The sequence below is a fragment of the Megascapheus bottae genome, chromosome 5, assembly GCF_031878675.1.
Source record: "Megascapheus bottae isolate mThoBot1 chromosome 5, mThoBot2.hap1, whole genome shotgun sequence".
NCBI lineage: Eukaryota > Metazoa > Chordata > Mammalia > Rodentia > Geomyidae > Megascapheus > Megascapheus bottae.
The window spans coordinates 31,267,709-31,288,086 of NC_143513.1; the positions used below are offsets into that span (position 1 = coordinate 31,267,709).

Genomic DNA, 20,378 nt, shown 5'->3' on the forward strand with positions numbered 1-20,378 from the left:
CTTTAGTTTTTCTGTGTAAAATAGTGATGATGATGATGATGATGATGATGATAAATAAGACAAATGTTGGGAGAAGATACTAATTTTGTTGTGAGCATCAAATGACTATGCATGTGAGTTTGCTTAGTGTAATTTTTGACACAGTAAAAATTATGTGATCCTATTTTTATTGAAATAGCTGGTCAAGGAACTGTTTTGATAGCATCTAAAGTTTCTTGCCTTAAACAGAGAATAAAGCTTTCTGAGTTAAGAACAGTTGTGCATTACAACATTAATTTTGATCTATAGAGAGAGAATTGTGTTTTCTTTCCTGCTGGAGTAAATATTGCCTCTGCTCTGTAAGGACACAGAAGGGTATTCTATTAGCCCTTTTAGCCACCTCTGGAAAAGTGCTCTCTAACTGGTCATCAAATAGTGAATGCTGGCTGGAGAAGCTCTTTCCTTTCTGAAAGGATGAGTGAATGAACTCAGTAAGAGCTCATCAACAGATCTGCTCTAGATACCTCAGGACAGTTTGAAATGTCCATAGAGTGATACAATGTGTTGTCATGCAGTGTAGTTTCTGAGCAAAGGAAGAGGACAGTGTTTGTGTTTTTTTTCCATACTGAAGGATAGTGCTTTTGGCTCCAAGAAGGAACCTCAGTACAAAAATCTTCGCATCAATTTGCAAATGACACACCTCTTGGTCTGTCTTGGCCTTCTAGGAAGCAGAATGCAGGTTTCTTTGAGGTCATCAGTAGTTAGTCTCAAAACCAACCCTTTTTTATTCACTGTAATACAATTCTGTCAAATCCCTGAATTAAACTAGTTAGGAATTAGGTAAGACAAAGGCGATTTCTTTAGTGACTGAACTAACAATTCTTTAAATGTTTTCTCAAAGATTTTCACAAAATATACTGATCCTGAAACACAGCGGAGCAATAGTAACCTGTTTTCACTTTTGTTTCTCATCCTTGGAATTATATCATTTATTACATTTTTCCTTCAAGTAAGTATCTACATTATTCCTTTGTTTTGGGTGGCAATAGAATTTACAAACATTTCTACAATTTTCCTTTTAGTGGGATTGCTCTTCTCTTGCCATGGTTATTAACATCTACATTTTTCTGTTTTTTGGCTTCTTTCCTTATTGGGCCCAAAGCACACTGTGCCATCCTGATCTCCAGGGTAGCCTTGTAGCTTGCACGGTAGCACATGCTCATAGAAATACCACTAATCCAATCACAGAAATCTAGCTTTGTGACTTGGTCTTAGCAATGACATCCAACTCCTTCCTTTTCTGTAACAGGTGCCTATGTTTCTGACTGATCTTTCGTATAGCATGTTCTTGTTCCTCACAGGGCTACACATTTGGCAAAGCTGGAGAAATCCTGACCAGGCGGCTGCGGTACATGGTTTTCAAATCCATGCTGAGACAGGTAGGATTGTGGTGGTGAACTCCTAGGGTGTGTAGTAGCACTCCAGGTGTGGGCCTGGTGGACTCAAACAATAGGAGCCTGGCCTTCTTGCTCATGCTAAGCTAACATATTGTTGATCCCTCAGTCTATCTCAGAGATGAGTCTAAACCAGTCCCACAGAATGATTTGGTTTGTTGACTCAGTTGGGTATCAGTAGTTGACAGGCAGCACTAATCAATCCTTTTAGGCTAAGCTCCTTGATGGTTTATCTCTATGTTTAAGATTGCAGTAGCCTTCATGCTGTTTCCATTTCTCCCATCTTTATTCTAATTTTAATGAGTTCTTTCTCTAAGGCCAGAATATTTCTTCTAAAATGAACACCACTCTGACAAAAAAGAAAAAAAAAAGAAAAAACAGCTGAGTCAACATGCACTATTCTAGCCACATGTATCAGGGTAGTCCAGAATCTTTACAAAAACTTAAAAGTCATACATAATGTACTCCAGACCCCAGTCAGATGTCATCTCCTGGGATGTTGCATTTGCTCTATCCATACTCTACTCTTCACACAGTGAATAGTATGAGAAGAGAGGATGAGGGGGATCACAGTTTTAAAAAAGCAGGCTTAAAAAAAAAAAACCTCAGTCACAGATTTACCACAGTGGCAGATGCATAGGGCTTCCAAGCCGGACTGTCTTTCAATACTATTGAAGAGCCGCAGTGACCAAAAGTTAGAAGCCACCATATGAGGTCTTATGGAAGCCTTGATGAATAACTATATTCTTCAACACAGCATCTACAGCAAGTGTAGCTTTTTGCTAAACAGTGTGCCAAAATGTTTTGTTGCACATGCCAGTTTGATCAACTCAGGATGACAAATCCTGACATGCAGAATGATTTCAGCTTCTATAGAGCAATGAACCATATGCAGATAAACAATAATCCCACAGAAGGAAGGAGAAAATAAATAAATAGCAAAATGACCAATGCAGTGTTTTATGCTAAAACAGCTCCAATACAGAAAACATTAAGAGATGTCACCAAAAACTGTTTATCAGGCAATAAAAATATGCCAACTGATAATACCAAACTGATTAAGATCTATGGCTAGTGTATGGGAAATACTGGAATACAGAAATAAATTTAAAATGAAATGGTAATGTCATTCTTCTTGCGGGCACACAGTGTGGTGACACCATCCTCTGAGACCATGTACATTTAGTGTAGTCCATTTGCCAAAACTCCAAAAATTGACATGAAAGATTGTACCACAGTTTTCAAGGACCAGCTTCTTAATAGCACAGAACCATTTTCAGTTACAGATTAAAATATTTGTCCTTCTTGACACTACTCTTTTTTTCGCCTTTCTGTTTATTACTACTGGACCTGCTGTATTTTTGTTTATTGGTGGTCTTTCTTGAGAAAGCTTGCTTCTGTTGAGTATTTTATTCTCAAAAAAATTTTGACATGGGAAATTTCCCATTTATGTCATTGTTAAGTCTCTTTATTATTGTTGATTGCTCTATCCTGAATTCTGAATTCACAGGATACAAGTGACAAAACTGACCCTGTCACTTTCCTCCACAAGCCAAGAATCTAATAATGAGAACTTTAAGAGAATAATATCTCTTTTCTACCACAGGATGTGAGCTGGTTTGATAACCCAAAAAACACCACTGGAGCTTTGACAACCAGACTCGCTAATGACGCTGCACAAGTGAAAGGGGTAGGTGCCGCCTTTGTGAGATTTACTTTCTTATTACAGATGTTAGTTATCATAATCCTCATCCTCATCTGTTTAAAAAATGTAAATACCAATCCAACCAATAGGTATATACATACCTTATCAAGTTTATATCAAGCATTAACTACTTACACATTGCATACCATGTAGTGCATACATAATGCATATTTCTTCTATTATTGCTATATTACTCATTCATTAAGATACATGCAAAATAATTATTATTTGGAAAGTGTTCTCAGCATACACTCAAGACAGTCTATTTTAGTGCTAAATGTCAGCAGAAAAGTGTAATTGCTGATAATAAAATAGGAGATATGTTATTTCTGTGAGAATATTTATAGACATTATAGTTTGGGAGGAAAAAACAAGGTTTTTTAAGAACAAGCTAAAAATTTTGGAAAATATATTACAATTAAATGTTGCATAGCAAGAAAAACTTTGAACTCATCATCTGGTCTTGATTCTTGTCTGAAGTTAACTATTTCATTTGCTACTAAACTTTCATGGTGATTTATAAGATGATATGATATTTGTCCAAAACAAGCAAACAAAAAATGGATTTCTACTGTCTTCTTTCATCTTTTTAAATTTTTTTTATTGTAATTAGTAAAAGGGTTACATGATATTTGCCAGATAGAAGGTGCATTAATTCACATACATTGATACCCTTTCACATGTCTTGGTCTCCATTACTCTCCCCCCCACACCCCCCATCCGTCTTGGTTTTCCCCCCTTCCCTATCAAATTTCAAATAACCAAATACAAATAAATTCAATATATCAGATAACAAAGTGAGATACTATAACAATATGAGATAACCAAGGGACAGCAAAGGAGATGAGAGACAACATAGTACATTAAGGACAACAATCATTCATTATATGGCTTTTGTTTCAATATCCTGGAGGTCCTTTCAATTAGCTTCATACTATATGGCCTTATGTATCAAGGTTTTGCTCTATTGCAGATCTCTGCTAGTAGAGCCCAAGTCATCTTTTTTAATTTTTTAAAAAACATTTCCATATATTTTTATTATAATGAATAGAAGGGTTACATTATATTCACCAGATAGACAGTGCATTACTTCACAAACATTGATACCCTTTCTCATGTCTTGGTCCCCATTTTCCTCCCCCTCCCCCCACCCCTCATCTTGTTTTCTCTCCTTCCCTATCCGATTTCAAATAACCAAAATACACTTATCCATATTTATCTTTCAACCTTTCTTTTAGACAGTACTATACTGATGATTTCTTTGTTTAATAGATGAAGCTTTTAGAGGGATGGATGATGTATATAGAGAAGCAGGGAGTTGAAAATTTTTAGTATAGGTCTTTGAAAAATTACTGTCATGACATAGATCTCTTCGTATAAGCCAAACGAGTGAACCAAACCCAAGATTTCTATTTGTAAAACACAGTGTCTGCTGCATAAAATAACTGTGAACTCTGTAGATAAGACACAGGTCTTGCCTTGATGGAGTCTATCTTGTAGATCAGATTTCAAACTGTGCTGAATTTAAGAATGATTTTAGACTGAGAAATTGGGATTCACTTTTAATGAAATTAAGATCACCGGAGAAGTAGGGTTGGGGAGAACTGAGAGTTTTATGTGAATCTGGGTAAATTTGTAATGCCCACATTAGATGTCTAGTGAGATGTGTACAAAAGTGGGTGCTTTTATATGTCTATAGCTTAGCAGAGAAACTGGGTTTCAAAAGAGACATCTGGAAATAATTTCATTTGTGATGGGCAAATAGGAAGGATCCCACCGAGGGCTTCATGCTTGTTAAGGAAGCACCCTGCCACTTTATATACTGTAGCTCACATGTTGGCCTTTCAAACCTGTGGATTTGTTTCAAAATCAACCCAGGATTAGTTAAATATCATACAAATTTCAAAGAGGCTTGAATGTATTTGAATATCTTAATAACAAATTTCAGTATAAAGTTCTAAGTAAATATATACCTATCATTGGCAATTTCTATCAATCCAGGTTTAATGAAATCATTATTCTTTTACTCCACTAATTTGCTTAGCTTGCTTTAGTGCTTACTTTCGTTTTTTTCTTTGCTCCAGTGCAATGCCTTAATGGACATTGAAATTCATCCCATGTGTCAGGAACACTTTTTTTTTACATCATATTTCAAATGTCATGTTTAACAAACAAATATTTAAGAAGGGAATCTCTATGTACAATCACTGGCACATAGATTTAGAACATAATTAAAATTAAGCTGAGGGTTTGTATGTCATAGATACATATTAATGTATATAATGAAAACATTGTATCTTTAGAGCATATATCCCATCATATATTTTTATGTCTACGTAGTTATGATTATATCTCCAAGACCATGTCCATTTTTATTGTAATGTATAGAGGGGTTACAGTTCCATTCACCAGATAGTAGGTACATTACTTCTCACACACTGAGACCCCTTCTCATGTTTTCATCCCCACTCATCATCTTGTTTTCCCCACTTCCCTTTCCTATTTCTAATAAACAAGTAAACATTTATAAAATATGCCAGGTAACAAAGCCAGATACTGTAACAATATGAGATTAACCAAAGGTCGACAATAGAGAAGAGAATAACATAGTATATTAAGAACAACAATCATACAAGATAAAGCCCTATTTCCATATCCTGGAGATCCTTTCATTTAGTTTCATCCTATGTGGCCTTATGTACCTAGTTTTGAGCTATTGTAATCCTCTGCTAAGAGAGTCCTAGATGAGTACTAAGTCTTACAAATGGGGGATGCCATGGAGCCTATGCTCCTTTGGGTCTGGCTTACTTCACTTAATATGATTTTTTTCTAAGTCTTTCCATTTCCTTACAAATTGGGTGATGTCATTCTTTCTGACAGCAGCATAGAATTCCATTGTGTGTAAATACCACATCTTGTTGATCCACTCATCAACTGAGGGGCATCTGGGTTGGTTCCATATCTTTGCTATGGTAAATAGTGTTGCAATGAACATCGTTGTGCCAGTGGATTTAGTATGTCCTTGTTTCTGGGTGATTGGGTAAATGCCAAGTAGTGGAATTGCTGAGTCATAGTGGGGCTCTATGTTTAGTCTTTCTGGGAACCACTATACTGCTTTCCATAGTGGAATGTGGCCAGGAGGGATGGCTACTACATTGCTTACTTTATTAGTGTTAGAATAGCAGAAACAGAATCCTCTCGCAATATTCAGAAGTCATAAACTCTTGCATTTTAACAACCAAAAATTTTAAGGAAAAGGGAAGCAACAGCAGTGGGACAAAGGTGGACTAATTCAGCAGTGATACTTACCCTAGACACTGTATTGGAAATAAACTATATAAGTTGGGTAGAAGAAAGTCTGAAAGGAAAAAAACTGGAAGAAATTGAGGGAAAGATAACATTGTTCAAAAAGAAATGTACTCAGTACCTGACTTAAGTAACTATACCCCCTCTGTACATCACCCTTATAATAAAATTTTTAAGTAAAATTTTACTTTTATCTCATATTTGAAATGATAATAATATCCATGTTATTTAATTATCATAGTCCTTAAGATTTCATAAGCATGTTTTTAAAGGTAATATAAAATATGACTCTAATTTGTTTTGTTTTTCAGGCTACAGGTTCCAGACTTGCTATAATTGCTCAGAATATTGCAAATCTTGGGACAGGAATCATTATATCCTTAGTCTATGGCTGGCAATTAACACTTTTGCTCTTAGCAATTGTGCCCATCATTGCGATAGCTGGAGTTATTGAAATGAAAATGTTGTCTGGACACGCACTAAAAGATAAGAAAGAACTGGAAGGCTCTGGGAAGGTAAATGAAACTAAACACAACTACTTACATAAGCTGAGAAGAATGTTTTTTTTTTTACTGTTTTGTTACTCAATACACTGCAAAAATAAAAAATGAAAGTCAGACACTAGTGACTCATGCCTGTAAGCCTAGCTACTCAAGGGGCTGAGATCTGAGGATTATGATTCAAAGCCAGCTTGTGCACAAAACTCTGTGAAACTCTGCATCTCCAATAAACTTCTCAGAAAAATCTGGAAGTGGTGCTGTGGTCCAAGTGGTAGAACATTAGCATTGAGGACAAAGAAGCTTAGGAACAGTGCCCAGGCCCTGAGGTCAAACCCTAGAACCAGCAAAAAAGAAAAAGCAAGGAAGAAAGAAAGAAAAAAAGAAAAGAAAGGAGAGAAGGAGGGAAGGAAAAGCAAGCAAGAAAGCAAGAATAATTGAACACTTATTTTATTAATGATGTGTGCTTAGGAAAAATTACACAGGCCAGTATGTATGTATGTATATATGTAAGTATGGATGTATGCATGTGTGTGTATGTAAGTACATATATATGTATGTAAGTCAGTATGTAACTTGATTATCTACCTTTTTAGCCTCTGCAATGACTTAATGGCAATTGTTAAGTGTAAATATCACATTTTCAAAAATATGCAAAGTAACAGTAAACAAAATAGTAGAATGAGCACTGCAAATGATATAAAATTATTGCATTTCTGGCTTAATTTTGAGAATGTATAGAATTATATTTTGATAAGTTACTTAATACACTTTTACAGAGAAGATGCTACAAATACTTAATGGTAAATGGATGGCATATAATCATAACTTCATGTTATTGATCTTTTTAATAGAATTACATCTGCTGTCTGTGTTTGCCCTTTGGCCTCTTCATATTGAATAATTTCTGTTGCAGATTGCCACTGAAGCAATAGAAAACTTCCGAACTGTGGTTTCTTTGACTAGGGAGCAAAAGTTTGAACAGATGTATTCCCAGGGTTTGCAGGTACCATACAGGTAAGAATCCCTGAAGAGTGAGAGCTGAGTGTGAGAAAGTGTTTCAATCACTATATTTGTGTTCAGAATAATTTACAACTGAGAACCATTGTAATTATCCTACAGAGAAATATGGAGACTCAAACAGAGGCAGAGCATCCCTGAAAGAGAATCTCAGATACCAGATGTGACACAATGTCTCTATAATAGATGCAAGGTAGTTTGGATAAGGAGTATATTATTGCTCTAATTGTGCATGAGAACTATTTGCACAACATAAAGTATGAGTACTGTGGCACACGGAAGGGTGGTGCCTCCTAAACATATATACCATCCTTGAGATAATACATGCAGACGTTGTGGAGCGAAGCCTGTAAACGATGATATGGGCTTGAGCAAGCCCAACCAAGCAAGCCCAACTCCAAGAAAAGGAAACGAGACATTTTTGCCATTGTCTCTGTTTACTTTTCCTTTTGTCTTGTTTGTTTGTATTTGGAGGGCATAGAAAAGGTAGAATAAATGATGAACTAATACAACAATGGTACTCACTAGACGCTGTGAAAATGGTCTGTACATCTTGTAGGTGGGGCTGGAAAAACTGGTGGAGAGCGAGGGACGGTGAGACATGGTTCAAAAAGAATTGTACTCACTACCTGATTCATGTAATTCTAACCCCCGTGAATATCAACTCTACACTAACAGTAAAAATTAAAATAAATTTAAAAAAGAAATACCAATATATGAGAAAGATAATAGGTAAATTTATACACTAAAGCAGAGAGCTTCTGGCTCTGCAGCCTACCCTCTCCTATACCTCCATATCGCTGAGCTCCATTTCATAATGCCTACAGTTGTGAACCTTTATTCATACTATACCTAACTCCTTAGATATTTATGTACTACTTTTTCCACAACCTGTTATACAAAAGATAACTCCAGCAGAACTCTGAGATCCCCAAATCTAGCGACATACTTCTCCCCTGTGCCACTCACATGGTATGTTACCCTTGTGACTGTTGGGTCAAAGCGTAAGGAATAAATGTTTTTTACAGAGGACACAGGCCTATCTACATATAATAGTTGTATAAAAGGAACGGAAGTCATGTGTTAATCCCTAAACCACTCTTTACAAGGTTCACAGGTTTAGTTTATCTTTATATCAACTTGTTGAAGTGCAGTTAATCCTTCATTAAAGATGAAGACATCCAGGTTCAAAGATTAAGGAGTTTCCTAAATTCACACTACTGGAAAATAAAAAGGAGATCTAACTTACTTTTCACATTAAGTTTATTTTTGTCATGTACTTTCTGTTCCCCTTAATAACTTACGGAGTTTTATATGAAGGACCAAGAAATGAAAATGGAGTAAGTTTTCAAATGTCTTCTTTACAGAAATGCCTTGAAGAAAGCACACATCTTTGGAATCACCTTCTCCTTCACCCAGGCAATGATGTACTTCTCCTATGCTGCATGCTTCCGGTTTGGCGCTTACTTGGTGGCTCGTGAACTAATGGTATATGAAGATGTTCTGTTGTAAGTGCTCAGTTAATGCTTATGAAGTAAAAGTAAAGAAGGGATTCACATACTTTGTGTCTTGATCGAAAAACCTATGATCCTGATGATTGAGAAACTTGTATTTCTGCCTCCAAGGCTTTGAGACACTTCTCTTTTTTCCAATGCTGACTCACTTCTCTGACCTGCCTCAATCTGTGGCTAGGAGGGATGAGTCAATTCAGAGGTCTCCACAAGGGCTTGACATATTTTTTGACAGTCCTGGGGCTTGAACTCAGGGTCTGAGCACTATCCTTGAGCTCTATCAAGGCTTGAGCTCTACCATTTGAGCCATAGCACCACTTCTGGCTTTCTCTATGTATTTGGCACTGAGGAATTGAACCTAGATCTTCGTGCTTTGCTAGGCAAGCACTCTACCACTAGGCCAAATGTTTCTTGAAGAAGCCTAATTCTGAGAAAGGAGTCTGATGTCCTCTTATAAAGGCTTTTCTACAGGGAGTTAAAGTGTTCCAGTATGGAAGTTGTGTGTTAAATTCTACAAATTATGGGAGATGCCAGTGTAATATATTCCTTGATTAAAAAAAAACAAAGCTGCAAGGCAGCAGGTGGAAAGTTAAAAACAAAAACTTTCCAATCAAACCTGGATTCTATCAATCTGCATTGTTGCTATGAATATAGAAAATGGTACCCAAATATGTAAAAGTACTTGGTAGTAAAAATTGTATGTGACTTTTGCAGTTTCTCATTTGATGACAGGTACACTTTCATGTCACAACCTGACAATTTTACATTCAAATTAGAATTATAAGTCTGATAATGTAGTATGCTCACTAATACCATATTATGTACTATGGTATATGATTTATTGTAATATTTATGTCTTACTTATCCACGAATTTCTTTATATCTCAGTTGAGGATACCCAAACCAGACAATTTAGTTTCTGTTTCTCTAATTGTCTGACCAATGTGATACAGGTGCTATCTCTAAAGATGATACAAAAAATAAAGTCATGTACCATTGATATAGGGACTTGCTTGGATAATTATTTGATAAAATTTATTTCTTGCAAACCTTTTAATCTATGAAAATTATTCACATGTGGACCATAAATTTGCAAGACAGTTTCAAAATGAGTAAAAGCAAGTAGAGGGGACTGTCTGAAGGGAAAAGGATTCTCTCAGGTAAATGGGAGAATCTTTAATCAGAGCTATTCTGTAAAACGAAAGCAACTCGCATGTTGTATAGAATTGGGAGGGGGAAAAAGCTATCAATTCTGAGTATTCTGGAAATATGATATTCCAGGTTCACTGTTTAAAAAGATGCTTTGATAATTATGTCCTCAAGAGTGTAGTGAATCATGCATTCAGAGAAGCATAAGTTGTTTGTTTTTATAATGTTCTAAGGGCTGTCATATCAAAAACAAACTGAGGGTTTTATTCAGTGGAAAAAAGTTTTCAATCTAGACATTGGTGGCTCATGCCTGTAATTATAGCTACTCAGTGAGATGAAATCTGTGGATCACTCTGAAGCCAGCCTGGGAAGAAAAATCTTTCTGGAAAGCTGGAAGCGATGCTGTAGTTCAAAGTAGTAGAGCATTCCCCTTCAATAAATGAAGTTCAAGGACAGAACCCAGGCCCTGTGTTGAAGCCCACAACCAGCCTCCCAGCTTCAAAAAAGAAGAAAAGTTTCAAGTCTGGGATATAGCTAGTGGAAAAGTGCTTGCCTAACAAATGCAATATCCTGGGGTCAATTCCCAAATACCAGAAAAGAAGAAGAAAAAAGAAAGATGGGTTTGATTTCTCATTACCACATACATAGAAAAAAGCTGGAAGTGGTGCTGTGGCTCAAGTGGTAGAGCTGTAGCCTTCAGATAAAAAGTCCAAGGACAGTGCTCAGGCCCTGAGTTCAAGCCCCATGACTTGGCAAAAAAAAAAAAGACAAAAGACAAAAATACAGTTAAAGCAAGGTTTTAACAAGTGCAATCAATTGACTACTGAACATAGAAACCAATTTGGGGCAAGGGGCCCAGGCCAAAACATTGAAAGTTTTAAGACTTCTCCAAGCTCTGTTGCTGTGACTCTCATGTTTTACCTTAAAAATGCATGGTTTGAGGGTTTTCCTTTTTGTTTTTAAATTTTCCTCACTTTTTAAAATTTTGCTCACTTTTTTTTACTTTCCTCACTTTTTCTCTCTTTTCTTCTTTTTCTCCCATCCTTCCTTTCTTCATTTTTTTTATGAAAAATATATTTTTAAATTCAGGATCTAAGTGTTTGTCCCAGACAGAAGACCTCAAACGGGGACCTTTATAGCTTCGGCCTCCCAAATGCTGGGATTATAGGCATGTACTCTCATGCTAGGCTTGCCCTTGGTTTTTCTGAGTCTGATAGCCTTCTACCAGCACTGACTACATTTGATGACAATTCCCAAAATAATACTATATAAAAACCAGCAACTACTAAAGCTCAGTATGATATAAGAATGTCTGTGGCTCAGTTCACCTGATTTGGAAAGGACATAATCGATAAGACCTGGGATCACTGTACGTCTAGAGTGAGTCACAAGTTAGTTAATAAGAGAGGATGGAGAAAAACACACACAGCACTCTGACTCATAGGCATGCAATTGTTAACAGTTACATCCACCAGTAGGATGGAGCAAGCCACAAGCCCAACACAGATGCTAACAGTAAGAAATCAAAATGTCCTTCTTGAAGAGAGTGCTAAAAGGTCATGTAAGAAGGTGAGGATACTGACAGAGGTGAAAATAAGCAGCACTGTGCAATCATGGTATCAAAATAGAGCTGAATTCACAAGCAAAAGCACTTATTTCTGATGAAAGAGGTGGTATTGACCAAGATGTATCTTGCTTATAAACTGATTTATTAAATAATACCCCCTTTGCATAACTACATAAAGGCAATAAAAATATCACAGGAAATGTGTTTTGTGTAACTTTCCTTTTATAATGACTTAAGGCAATGTTTCTTGATCATAAAAAAATGCCAGCTTGTGACCACTGCTACCTATAGGGTGTGAGCAAAATTCATTGATTTTTTTCAATTTCCCAGGGTCTTCTCAGCTATTGTCTTTGGTGCCATGGCAGTTGGACAGGTCAGCTCCTTTGCCCCTGACTATGCCAAAGCCAAAATATCAGCATCCCATGTCATCATGCTCATTGAAAAAGTCCCAGAGATCGACAGCTACAGCACAGAAGGACTAAAGCCAGTGAGTGTGGTGTTTTGAGAATATGATCTATTCCTAACTCCTAAATAAAAGTAGATGAGAAGGAAATTTAATAAAATGTCCATTGCATATATGGTAATGATAATATCCTATCTAGACCATGATGTTATTTTAATGAAAACTGATAGCATGTATTAACATCCAGTAATTTTATATAACATGTAGATAAAAATACTGCCCATCTTCTCCTAACAGAGATTTACAATAGAACAAAACCTAGATACATAAGGCCATATAGTATGACACTAAACGAAAGGACCTTCAGGATATAGAAACAAAAGCCATATAAGGAGTGATTTTTGACCTAAATGTACTATGTTATCTCTCATCTCTTTTACTGTCTCTTGGTTATCTCATATTGTTACAGTATTTCACCTTGTTAACTATATATTATATATATATGCTTATTTGGTTATTTGAAATAAGATAGGGAAGGGAAAAAAAAAGATGAGGGTCTGGGGTTGGGGGAGAGAAATGGGGACCAAGACATGAGAAAGGGTATCAATGTCTGAAGTAATGCACCTTTTATTTGGTGAATATAATGTAACCCTTCTATTAATTACAATAAAAGTATATGAAAAAATGGCAAAATAAGTAAAAAAATACTGCCCATCCCACATGGAAATCTTACTAAACAGGCTTCTATCTAGATGCCTGGTAGTAAAAGTTGCTCAGTCTACACTGCACGTTCAGCCTTGCAGCAATCAAGTTCATTGTCTCTCTTCTCATGTTAGAATGTGCTGGAAGGAAATGTGACATTTAAGGACGTGAAGTTCAACTATCCCACCCGGCCAGACATCCCAGTGCTTCAGGGACTGAGTGTCCAGGTGAAGAAGGGCCAGACGCTGGCTCTGGTGGGCAGCAGCGGCTGTGGGAAGAGCACGGTGGTGCAGCTCCTGGAGCGCTTCTATGACCCCTTGGCCGGCACAGTGGTGAGCACGCTTTCTTATTCAGTTCCTTTCAGCACTTCCATCGTCCCTCCCATTGTCCACATGCATGAATGGGCTTTCCTCTCCTCATCAAGCCATAGCTTTCAAGACTCCTAGGTCTAGTCTCTGTTATAGTCTTTGACATACAGCATAAAATATTCACCATTTCTTGAGATTAGGACATGAATGCCTTTGGGGAAAAGAAATTTTATTCTGCCTATTAAAGCATGAATCAGAAATCTGTATCAAAACATGGGAAACATGATGTACAACTAATTGTTTCATTGTTAGATAAACCATGGCAATCCCAAGTAAAACAAATGAAACCTCTTGAATCTCATGGAAACACAGCAGTTTTTAATGTATGAAAAAATGATATTAACTTTTCAAGTCAAAAGTGTGCTGGTTCTGAAGTTGATCTCTGAACTCTTATATGTAGCTTCTGGATGGCAAGGAAATAAAGCAACTGAATGTGCAGTGGCTCCGAGCACACCTGGGCATTGTGTCCCAGGAGCCCATCCTGTTTGACTGCAGCATCGCTGAGAACATCGCCTATGGAGACAACAGCCGGGTTGTGTCCCAGGACGAGATTGTGAGGGCAGCCAAGGAGGCCAACATACACCAGTTCATTGACTCACTGCCTGATGTAAGTCTCTCTGGCCCCGAATGTTTGGCTACTTTATCAACCCATTCTTTAATTTTTTTAAAATTTTCTACTCTGCGCCTTAAACAGGATAGGGCCTCAAATAGGATGGATAAGCACTGTGCAACAGAGAATACCATAAAAAGGCTAATTTACCAAACATAAAAATAAATTAGCATAATGGACACCCCCTGCCAAGGAAGCAAACATTTGGAATACTTTGTCACACCTGTAATCTCAGCTACTCAGGAAGACAGTATTGGGAAGATCATGGGTTGAGGCCAGTCTAGGAAAAATATTACTGAGGCACTGTCTCAGCAAACAACCTTCATTGTATGTGGAGGGCACAGGTAGGATTATTGAAGCCAATGTTTTTCCCCTAGCCAGGAGTGTGAGACTCTGCTCAAAAAGAAATAGAGTTAGGGGTTTAGTAGGGCACTTTCCTAGCAATTATAAGGCCTTGAGAGCAAATTCCAATTATTCCAATTCGATTGTGAAGAAAGGTACCAAAATTCAGGCCTAAGAGAGGAACTACCCAAAAGAAGAGACATGAACTTCTAGAAAACTAGCTTCTAGGGTGGGAAGTGTAGTCTAGTGGTAGAGTGCTTGCCTAGCATGCACAAAGCCCTGGGTTTGGTTCCTCTTCCTAAGTACCACATACACAGAAAAAGCCAGAAGTGGTGATGTGGCTCAAGTGGTAGAGTGCCAGCCTTAAGTAAAGCCCAAGGACAGTATCCAGGCCCTGAGTTCAATCCCCAGGACTGAAAAACATAAAAAAGAAAAAGAAAACTAGCATCTAGTTTTGAGACTCCACCTACTTCAGGACCAAGGGATAAGTGAAGTGTCAAGTGTGTGGGGGTGGCCTTTCCTTCAATTCCAGGCACAAGCCCTTCAGGTGGCATTTGGGTCTCCACCTATAGACCTGTTAATGAGGCCAGCATGACTTTCCTGTCACACTTCTGTCCTCTCTTTTCTTCCTTCCGCTACTTTGCAGCTCTTCTCCAAACTTCAAGCTTCATGCTGGTGTACAGCAAGGCCAGACAGCTGGAACGAGGCCAGAAAGTCTATGTTTATAGAACTGTGCCACTGGGACAATTATGGTATTATGTGATTTCTAATCATTGTAATGTTTGTGGGTCTCAAGCCACATTCTGGAGGGTCATTGCAATCTCATCTAGGCTGTTTTGTTTGCACATCCTCTCAATTTCTCTAGAAACGGAAGTTGCTCTGGAACCTCTCAATCTCTCTTAAGTGGGTTTTTAAGAATAAAGCTCAGTGGCCTAAAACTACCATGGAAGCAAGTCACCTCCTGTTGAGAGTAGGTGGCCCTAACTCTTTCCAAGTTTTTGTTTTCCTTAATCTCTTCTGCAGGTAGTCATTATCCCAAACACAGGTCTGGGGAGGAGCCTATACTCCTTCCCTTCTCCAATAATCTAGTCCAACCTGGCATAAATACTCTGAACACTGAGGGCAAAAAGTGCCTTCCCCTCATGGATTTGAGAAGTCAGTGATTCTCAAAGTTTAATAATCTGGAAGCTGTTAGAAATGTCCCAGTCATCCTGATAAATAAGAAACTTGGTGTTTAAGCCCAGATGTCTGAAGTTTAAAAGTCCAGATTATACCAATGCACACTGCACAGCACAGAGAAATTAACTATTATCAAGATCTTTAATGTACAATAAATCTCACTCATACCTTGTCAAGGACAAGGAATCTGCCATTTTGGATTTGCAGTCGACCTCTGTCACTCATATTGCTTCTTCATCCATTTTTGTTTCTTTTCCTTTTTAATATATTAGTGTGACATTCTAGGTTGTGTTGTCTGGCTAAGAATCATTTTTGCCTGAGAACACAGTACCAAGATTGACTTACCATGCAAAGGCTGGATTCTTTTCCTTCTGGTTCCAGGGTTTAACACTGTCCTGAGCTACTATACCACATCAGTGCTGTTGATACCTCAACCTGGAGATCCTGAACACACCAGATGCCTATGGTGGGCATCTACATTCGAGGCAGCCCGAGTTCAGGGTGAAACTAAGCTCAAACCTCTGCCACATCTCACCAGGGGTCTCTCCATACCACCTATATAGGGGAGACCTTGTTCTGAATACCATAGAACTCGGGTTGCCAGATATAGCAAAAAATAAATGAATAAAATAGGCAGTCTTATGTCAAACAGGGAATTTACCATCAAACGCAAATAGAAAGATCAGAGCTTAAGTTCGCAGTTTCATACTGGCAAAGACCTGAAAAGAGTAAGATAGTAGTGTTTTCTAGTTACACACGCTTCGCCCTCCCACTTGCACTGTCCTGTCAAGCTCCTAACTCTATTCTTGTTGAATAGATATTATGGCTTACAGTAGGAAACTATGTGGGAGAATATTCAAAGAAGTTTAAAAATGAAACAAAGCAAGTATTCATAAGGAACTTCAGTTTTCAGTCACTTATACATATAGAATTTGTTAGTATCCATTAAAATTAGTTAGATGTTGGAAACAGTTTCATAAAACAGACAGCAAAGGCAACATCCAAAGAATTTCCTTTTGTCCTCACTTTGAAAGTGCAAACAGGGTGTTTACTCCTAGCTACAATAAAACAAGCTTCAGTTATGATGGACAGCTGTTCAGATTCAATACCTTTTTCTGGCCAATATTAGTTCTAAATAGGTAACACCACCACAGGATAGAAGATAATAGTATTACAACAATATTCTTACTAATAACCATTTTGGCTATTTATATTAAGACATAAAATTATTTTAAAGTCCTAAAGCCATTTTACCAAAAGAAAGATTAAATGAAAGCAGTTTAATGTTTTTACTTAAGTCTTCTTGAACCCACTATTGGCGTCTAGACCCAAAATTTTCTGTGTATTTATTTTCCATGAGCAAATTGTATGTCTTATCTTTATTATCAGTTCTGTTTCATTTAAAAAAAAAAACAATCCTCTTTACAGAAATATAACACCAGAGTTGGAGACAAGGGAGCTCAGCTGTCTGGTGGTCAGAAACAGCGTATAGCTATAGCACGCGCCCTCGTTAGAAAACCTCACATATTGCTTTTGGATGAAGCTACATCAGCTCTAGATACAGAGAGTGAAAAGGTAAGGATTTAAGTGGTGTTCTTCATACCTCATACTTTACTCATCCTTAAAAGCTGTAACTTTAGAGACAAAATTGGTCATGGTGTTGACATGGGCTTATGTAAGCATTCGTTGACAGATAAAGACATTGTATAGCTCTTATTTAGGAGAGCAAAGATGATACAAGGCAAATCAGTGGTAGAGCACCTGAACTCCAAAGCAATCTTGTGGAAATGGGTACCTTCAGACAAAGACAAAATCTGGCCGTGCCTACTAAGAATACTGGCCATACTCCTGTGTTTGCACAAACAGTAAGCACTCAACTCTCTGAATAACAGACATAGTAGTAAGATGTTTTACACCTTCAAGACACTGGGTTTGACCTTTGCTCAGATTTCCTGAATGTGCTGTGGAGTTGGATTACATATTTACCACATAAGGCACTTTGTGGAATTTTTTGTGGAATGTTTTTTAAGGGATTGATGGCTGTATTTACTGGTGTATCTTTAATAATGCATGTCAGAAGTGAGGAAACCATGGTTGAGCTTTCCTCTGGCAGACAGATCACCTGGTTCCTGAAGTCTCTGTTAGGTTTCTCTGAGACCATGGTAAATAGGACAGAGGGGAAATTGTGGGGCTTGCTATGGGGTAGAATTCCAGGAAGAGCACTTTTATCAGCATTAACTTGTATGATCATGGGACAGGTTGTGCAGGAAGCCCTGGACAAAGCCAGAGAAGGCCGCACGTGCATTGTGATTGCTCACCGCCTGTCCACCATCCAGAATGCAGACTTGATCGTGGTGATCCAGAATGGCACAGTCCAGGAGTATGGCACCCACCAACAGCTGCTGGCACAGAAAGGCATCTATTTTACTTTGGTCAGTGTCCAGACTGGAGCAAAGCGCCAGTGAACTGTTAGCATGAGAGATTAAATATTATTTTAAATATTGGTCTTTATTATGACATTTAGTCACTGTTTGAAAGCAAGCATTTATTGGATTAGATAGATAATCCATTTAGCATTTCCTGCCAAACTGAAGAGTTCATCAAGTTCAGGATCTTCAGAGACTTTATAAGTTTTGGAAAATAAATATAAATATCATCAAACTGGGGAAATAATACTTTTAATTGCATTATAAAATTCATAAAATAATTTACAATAGATTTTTTTTGACAAAGTGTATGATTTTGTTTATACTGTCTCATTTGTCATATAACTGATTATCTTGGTAAGATGAAAGAACGCATGTACAATAAAAGAATAGATGTGGCAAAAATATTGAAATGTTCGTTTAAACTGCCAAAAATAAAATTGTACTTTTGTAAGATTGGAAGTTATGTGTATGAATGTATATATCCTTCTAATTGGAATATGGTAAGTAGTTTAGGCTTAAAACTATTATGAGGCAGAGTTTTTGAGGATTACAGTTCAGAATTATACCATCTAAACATAGAGTTTGGGCATGTTGGTGTACTTCTGAAATCCCAGATAAATACATGTTGTAGGGAGGAAGATCCAAGGTCTAAGATTAGCCTCAGGCAAAAAGAGCAAGACTATCTGAAAAAAATAGCTAAAGCAAAAGTGCTGAGGTCTGGTTCCTTAAGGCATATTTGCCTAGCAAATGAAAGGCCCTTATTAATTTAAACCTTTGTAGTGCTGAACTATGTATATAATATATATAACTGTGTATTTCTTTTTTATTGTAATTAATAAAAGGGTTACATGATATTTGCCAGATAGAAGGTGCATTAATTCACATACATTGATACCCTTTCACATGTCTTGGTACCCATTACCCTCCCCCCCATCCCCCACCCCGGTCTTGGTTTTCCCCCCTTCCCTATCAAATTTCAAATAACCAAATACAAATAAATTCAATATATCAGATAACAAAGTGAGATACTGTAACAATACAAGATACCCAAGGGACAGCAAAGGAGATGAGAGATAACATAGTACATTAAGGACGACAGTCATTCGTTATATGGCTTTTGTTTCAATATCCTGGAGGTCCTTTCAATTACCTTCATACTATGTGGCCTTATGTATCAAGGTTTTGCTCTATTGCAGATCTCTGCTAGTAGAGCACAAGGTTTCTACTGATTATGACGAATGAGGGAAACCATTGAGCCTAAGTTCCTTTGAGTCTGGCTTACTTCACTTAATAGGATTTTTTCTGACAGCAGCATAGAATTCCATTGTGTACAAATACAACTTGTTGATCCACTCATCAACTGAGGGACATCTAGGTTGGTTCCATATCTTTGCTATGGTGAATAATGCTGCAATGAACGTTGTTGTGCTAGTGGGTTTAGTATGCCCTAGATTCTGGATGGTTGGGTAAATGCCAAGTAGTGGAATTGCTGGATCATATAACTGTATTTCTTAAAAACCCATTGATTTTTGAGAAAATAGCTAATATCTTGTTTGTTCATCTACTTTAATACTATGGTTTGAACATAAAATCTTATGGTTGTTAAGCAGATACTCAACTATTAAGTCATGCCTCTAGCCCTTATTTGCTCTGTGTGTGTGTGTGTGTGTGTGTGTGTGTGTGTGTGTGTCACAGTCCTGGGGCTTGAATTCAAGACCTTCCCTAAGCTTCTTTTTGCTCAAGTTCAGTGCTTTACCACTTGAGCCAAAGCTCCATTTTTGACTTTGCTTGGGGAGTTTGCTGGAGGTAAGAGTCTTACTGACTTTCCTTCTGGGATGGCTTTGAACTATGATCCTCAAATCTCAGCTTCCTGAGTAATTAGGATTATAGATGTGAGCAACTGGTGCCTGGCTTTGCACTATTTTAAGTCTGTCATCCATCCACCCTTACCCACAAACCTGATATATAGGTGCAATTAGAAGCCTAAGGCTCGACACCCATCTAAACATTTAAAAATATTCATACTTTTAACTTTTCATGTTGACTCTTACAGACTTTATGTTTCTTTGACTTTTAAATTTCCATATTACTCTAGCCTTCAAACCTACCACATAGATTGGTAGTATGATTGGCTATCTGGGGTGAGGTACCATTATT

General features: G+C 37.4%; 1 protein-coding gene across 1 annotated transcript in view; it reads left to right on the forward strand.

Annotated features, from left to right (window-relative positions):
* Window positions 1-19,052, forward strand: part of LOC150063185 (ATP-dependent translocase ABCB1) — a 48,816-nt gene extending 29,764 nt beyond the window's left edge. The window contains exons 15-25 of the mRNA XM_090332868.1: window positions 881-988; window positions 1,341-1,418; window positions 3,040-3,123; window positions 6,756-6,959; window positions 7,858-7,958; window positions 9,329-9,469; window positions 12,519-12,675; window positions 13,428-13,625; window positions 14,062-14,268; window positions 17,221-17,367; window positions 18,051-19,052. Coding sequence (XP_090188994.1) covers window positions 881-988; window positions 1,341-1,418; window positions 3,040-3,123; window positions 6,756-6,959; window positions 7,858-7,958; window positions 9,329-9,469; window positions 12,519-12,675; window positions 13,428-13,625; window positions 14,062-14,268; window positions 17,221-17,367; window positions 18,051-18,257 — 1,632 coding nt within the window. The 3' untranslated portion in view covers window positions 18,258-19,052. The remainder of the gene's footprint in view (window positions 1-880; window positions 989-1,340; window positions 1,419-3,039; window positions 3,124-6,755; window positions 6,960-7,857; window positions 7,959-9,328; window positions 9,470-12,518; window positions 12,676-13,427; window positions 13,626-14,061; window positions 14,269-17,220; window positions 17,368-18,050) is intronic.
* The last annotated feature ends 1,326 nt before the right edge of the window (window positions 19,053-20,378 follow it).